We start from the raw sequence: 6,286 nt of genomic DNA on the forward strand, positions 1-6,286 counted from the left end.
CCATTATCATCCCCATCTTTAATGATGGGGGAGCGCAGCACATCAGTACAAAAGATAAGGCTGAATCATTTGCAAACATCTTTAGTCAGAAGTGCCGAGTGGATGATCCATCTCCGCCTCCTCCTGCGGTCCCCAGCATCACAGATGCCAGTCTTCAACGAATTCGATTCACACCACGTAATATCAAGAAATGCCTGAAGGCACTGGATACTGCAATGCCTATGGGCCATGATAATATCCCGGCTGTAGTACTGAAGACTTGTGCTACAGAGCTGGCCACTCCCCTAGCTAAGCTGTTCTGGTATAGCTACAACACTGGCATCTACCTGATGAAAAGTTGCTCAGGTATGTCCTATCCACAAAAAGGACAAAACCAATCCGGCCAATTACCATCTCATCGTCTACTCTCAATCATCCATAAAGTGATGGAAGGTGTCATCAACAGTGCTATCAAGCTGCACTTACTCAGCAATAACCTGCTCAGGGATGCTCAGTTTGGGTTCCACCAGGACCTCTCGCTCGAGATCTCATTACAGCCTTGGTTCAAACATGGACAAAAATGCTAAATTCCAGAGGTGAGAGTGCCCTTGGCATCAAGGCAACAATTTACTGAGTTTGGCATCAGGAACCCTAGCAAAATTGAAGGCAATGGAAATCAGTGGAAAACCCTCAAGTGGGTGGAGTCATACCTAGCACAAAGGAAGATGGTTGTGATTGGTGGATGCCAATCATCTCAGTCCCAGGACATCACTTCAGGAGATCCTGATGGTAGTGCCCTCGGCTCAACAATCTTCAGCTGTTTCATCAATGACCTTCCCTCCATCATAAGGTCAGAAGTGGGGATGTTCGTTGATGATTGCACAGTGTTCAGCACCATTCTGAAGTTACTGAAGCAGTCTGTGCCTGGATGAAGCAAGAGCTGGACACCATTCAAGCTTGGGCTGATAAGTGTAACATTCACGCCACCTAAGTGCCAAGCAATCTAATCATCTCCCCTGGATGTTCAATGGCATTACCATTGCTGAATCCCCCATCACCAACATCCTGGGGTTCCTGTTGATCAGAAACTTAACTGGACCAGCCATATAAATACTGTGACTACAAGAGCAGGTCAGAGGCTGGCAATTCTGCAGCGAGTAACTCACCTCCTGACTCCCCAACACCTGTCCACCATCTACAAGGCACAAGTCAAGAATGTGATAAAATAATCTCCACTGGCCTGGATGAGTGCAACAATATTCAAGAGGCTCAACATCATCCAGGACAAAGCAGCCCGCTCGATCAGCGCCCCATCTATCACCTTAAACATTCACTCCTTCCACCAATGGGGGCACAGTAGTAGCAGTGTCTACCATCTACAACAGGATTGTCAAACCTTTTCATCTAGGGGGGGCCACATTACAATTTTTGTCTTACATAGGAAACCAGTGAGACAATTTCGGAAAGATAAAGACATTAAAAATTTATCTTGCTATTAGTCAAAACAACAACAAATGTGCATTTTTGTGAAGAAGCTTTAAATTAGAAGATTAATTTATTGACTTGCTTTCTCGTCACTATGTTGGACACTGATTTAGTGAGATACCTGCATTTTTTTACTTACACAAGTAGTCAATGTTTGCCTGCACACTTGTTACAGCAATGCAGGGTACTCTGGATAGATGTCTGTCTGTCAGGAGTGATCTTGATCTCTCTCTCTCTCCCATGTTCCCCCCTCTCTGTGTTGTTCCCCCCTCTCTGTGTTGTTCCCCCCTCTCTGTGTTCCCCACCTCTCTGTCCCCCCTCTTGCTCTCTCTGTCCCCCTTCTCTCTCTCTCTGTCTCTGCACCCCCCCCCCCCCCCCTCCCCATCGACAGTTGCAGGGAGCAGGAGCATTCCACACAACAGTTTTGTGCTTGATCAGTTTTTTTTAATCGCGCTGTCAGTTTCACAGGTGACTGTTGCTGACTTCAGGAACAGCGGTTTTGGAACTTTAGACAGATTCGGGGTTTACCGGCGTGCTTTTAAAACCACAGTTGCTGTTGTCAGCACCTCTCAGCTGTGAAACTGACATCCAATTGTTTTTTTTAAAAATCAGGTCTGAAAGAAGAAGACAATGGAAGATTTATCATCTCTGAAATACATCCGCAGGCCAGCTGGAAACCTTTGCCAGACTGGATCCTGGCATGTGGGCTGTATGTTGGACAACACTGATCTACAAGATGCACTGCAGCAACTTGTCAAGCCTCCTTTGACAGCACCTTCCAAGCCTGCGACCTCTACCAACTAGAAGGACAAGGGCAGCAGACACATGGGAACCCCACTGCCTGCAAGTTCCCCTCCAAACCACACACCATCCTCACTTGGAACTATATCGCTGTACCTTCACCGTTCCAGGGTCAAAAATCTGGAACTCCCTACGTATAAGCACTTTGCGTGTACCTACGCCATATGGACTACAGAGTGGTTCAAGAAGGTGGCTCACCACCACCTTCTCGAGGGCAAGTAGGGATTTTACTTTTATATTCTTTCATGGGATATGGGCATCGCTGGCAAAGCCAGCATTTGTTGCTCATGCCTAATGGGCAACAAATACTGGCCTTGCCAGTGAAACTAACGTCCCACAAACGAATTATAAAAAACTACAATCAGGCAGCATTTTAAAATACTTTCTTTAAAATTTTGCTTAAAAATATATTCCTTGATATATTTAAGAGTGGTAACTTGCTGCAGTTAGATGAAAATTTTAATCAAGAGTTTCCAGTCTACCACCTGTGATTAGCCCGATTTTAAATAAAACATTTTTTTAAAGATTACGCAAAGCCATTTGTTAGTTATATTGGTGTACAGTAGTCACTAACTTAATAAATTGAAAAAAGTTATATTCCAAAGCTCTTAAAAGTACCTCATACTATCCTTGTGCCTAAAAAAAGCTCAATTTTTAGAGCTACCAAGAGCACAATTAACGAAAACTTGTTATGGTGATGAATTCGATTGGACGACATGGCCAATTTTGTGCGCAGCACAAGCGTCTAGTGCGATGCTTTTTAAACTAGCGCACAAAATTGCAGAAACTCAATTCGCACCGAACATAATTTGCGCTTAAAGTTCTGCAATCTTTTGCATAGGTTTTGCCAATTTCAGGCAAATTGCACAAAAACTGTGCAAACCAACTCAAGGCCTATAGGTCTACATTTTTATTATTATATTTAACTTTTTTTTCTATTAAATGCAGTCAACCATTCAACAGCCTCTATCCACCAAAGCACATAAAAGTATTTAACGTAAGTATTTAACACCTTACTTCTGGACTGGTCACCTTTGACTGTTCTATTCTCTTCCAATGACATCCATGAACTCAAACCTCAGAAAAACAACCAGAGGAGAAGTGAGCCCTTTCATCCCACAGAGGAAAAATTGTCTCAGTTAGCACGTTTACTGCGATTTTTCTTCCCAGAGTAGGCAGATAAGCCACTATTACTGCATCAGTGTGTATCTTTTCGTTTCGCACATCAACTTTTCTGATACCCTGACACAGCCAGTCTGTTGTACAGGTACTGACTTATGTGCACTGGGCCAACATTCTTCAGGAAATGCAGTGAGACTGCCCAAACTTCACATAGGAGATTTTTACCAAACCAAAGATTCCAACCAAAGTCCAGTGTCCTAAACCACCACAGTATTCAATTCATTTACCTCTGACTTTGAAACATGGCATTGCAAAATATGCAAAATGACGGATAACGCTTACCTATGCATTCATAACCTGCCTTTACATTTACGCAGTTTATTTTTAGATGGATACTGTCTTCCAATTGACGGCGATCTTCATCTTGATAATACACAAGACTACCGTCCAACCACAAATCAAACCAGTTCTTCTTCCATCGCCGAAGTATCGAGGCTGCAGACACACACCAAAGTTACTTACTTTCTTAACGTATTTAGTTTGTCCTTCATGACTTTCCTATATTAGTGGGCAACTTAAGAAAATCATTGTACATACTGCTACTAGATTCTAAAATGGCTACGTACAAATAATTTCAAGTCAGTTAAATCCCTTTCCCCTTTAAAAAAAATTGCGGAGAGGGGTGGGGATACTGCATTCCTCAATAAAAAAAATTTTAAAAATTGATTTAAATACTTCTTACAGACGTAGATTTGGTGTAAATTTTAAATTCAGCAAAAAATAAATGCAGTCCATTCTAATTCCTTTCAGAATCCCCTGTCCAAAAAGCCCCCCCTACATTTTAAAAACACTCACTCTGTCTCCACATCCAGCCACTCTTCATCAGAGCCATTTCCACACGAATGTCTTCGATCACTGCAGGAATGAGTTCAATCAGTTTGACCCGGAGCGATTCCTCGGCTTTTACCCAGTTTAGAACTGAATTTACCTTCGTTCGCACATTTGACACAAAAGCAATTGGGTCTCGGCGCTTTATCACCCTAGAAAACTCGGCCTCTCCTTTTAATACTAATCCGAATTATCGGATTAGGATTTATTGTCACTGGTTGATCCGTCTCCTAAATAGAAAAGTCAAGAAGGTTCCAGAAAACAGGTCATAGGCGCTTTTCAATACCACACATTAAGCAGCAAAACGATATTTGACGAACTGTCTTTCTTGAACAGAATCTCTCAATAAAAACATTTTTGTCTGAAATTGCCTTTAATCTTACTTTTTTCAAACATATACTTCATTTATAAAATTTGTAAAAGTACATTATATAGCAGTTCAAATTTGACATTATATAAAGTGCAATACAGATCAGTCTCTTTCAAAACAGTACACTTGCCATTACAGGTTATATTTACAATGTACATTTATATTTCATGTCAAATATTCTTTGGTGCATACAGCCCGAAGAGTTTTACATGGTTTCCAGCCTCTTGGTATACTATGGTGGGAGGGGCTTACACAGTGGCCTTTTCCGACTGAGCCTTTGTGGTGGCGGCCCTAAGCTTTATTGAGTTTGTCAGTACATAGTCCTGGGCCTTGGAATGTGCCAGACTGCAACACTCGGTCTTTGACAACTCTTTGCACTGAAAGACCAGCAAGTTTCGGGCAGACCAAAGTGCATCTTTCACCGAGTTGGTGTCCTCCAGCAGCAGTTGATGTTTATCTTGGTGTGCATCTCTGGGAACAGCCTGTAACTGAGTCCTGCGTTACGGAACTGCTCCGGATGAACCTCGACAAAAACCTCTATCTCTTTCCCAACCTACTTTGCAAAGGCACTCTCCAGAAGGAGGTGGGCAATGGTCTCTTCCCCGCTAGATCAGCCTCAAAAGCAGCATGTGGAGGCGGTGAGACTCGGGCGTGCGGGAAGGTGCTTCTCACCACCAGCCAAGCTATGGCTTCGTGCTTGTTTGAAGGTTCTGGCAATGAGGCATGACTTTGACAGTCTGCTCAGGGAACCATCCAATAGGATCCACCACCTCCTTTTCCTGCAGGGCCTCAAGGACATTACGTGAAGACCACTGCCTGATGAAGTGGTGGTCAAAAGTGTTTTTCTCTACAAACTTTTCCAGGAGCAACAGATGATATGGCATGGTCCAACTGAATGGAGTATTCTGTGGCAACGTGACCAGACCCATCCTTTGCAACACCTGGGACAGATAGAACCTCAGCACGTAGTGACACTTGGTGTTTGTGCACAGCTTGATGCAGCCACACACAAAGATGGCCCTCAGGATGAGGGCAACATTGGGGACATCTTTTCCCCCTTTATTTAGAGGTTTGAACATCATGTCCCTGCAGACACTGTCCATTTTTGATCTCCAGATAAAGCAGAGGATGGCTAGGGTGTCTGCCACAGCACAGGAGTGGGGCATGGGCCAGACTTGTGCCATGTAGAGCAGTACCAAGAATGCTTTGCACCTGCTGACCAGGTTCTTACCCGCAATGGAGAGGGAGCATCACTCCCTCATTCCCAGTTTCTGTTTCACCATGACTATACGTTCTTTCCAGTTTTTGGTGCACTCCTAGGCCCCTCCGAACCATATTCCCAGCACCTTCAGGTAGTCTGACCTGACAGTGAAGGGGACAAAGGATCGATCGGCCCATTTCCCAAAGAACATGGCTTTGCTCTTGCCGTCATTTACTTTGGCACTTGAGGCCAGCTTGAACTGGTCGCAGATGCTCATCAGTCTGCGCCCTACAGTGGATCTGAGCAGAAGACAGCTACGTCATCCATGTACAGGGAGGCTTTGACCTGAGTGCCTCCGCTGCCTGGGATTGTCACCCCTCTTATGCCCGCATCCTTCCTGATGGACTCAGCAAAAGGTTCGATACAGCACACAAGCAAGA

General features: G+C 44.0%; 1 protein-coding gene across 1 annotated transcript in view; it reads right to left on the reverse strand.

Moving 5' to 3' along the window:
• plekhb1 (pleckstrin homology domain containing B1) overlaps nucleotides 1-4,279 on the reverse strand; it is an 83,149-nt gene extending 78,870 nt beyond the window's left edge. The window contains exons 1-2 of the mRNA XM_068032802.1: nucleotides 4,243-4,279; nucleotides 3,730-3,882 (exon numbers count right to left, since the gene is read on the reverse strand). Coding sequence (XP_067888903.1) covers nucleotides 3,730-3,882; nucleotides 4,243-4,279 — 190 coding nt within the window. The remainder of the gene's footprint in view (nucleotides 1-3,729; nucleotides 3,883-4,242) is intronic.
• Nucleotides 4,280-6,286: the final 2,007 nt, after the last annotated feature.

Source organism: Heterodontus francisci, chromosome 6 (assembly GCF_036365525.1).
Source record: "Heterodontus francisci isolate sHetFra1 chromosome 6, sHetFra1.hap1, whole genome shotgun sequence".
NCBI lineage: Eukaryota > Metazoa > Chordata > Chondrichthyes > Heterodontiformes > Heterodontidae > Heterodontus > Heterodontus francisci.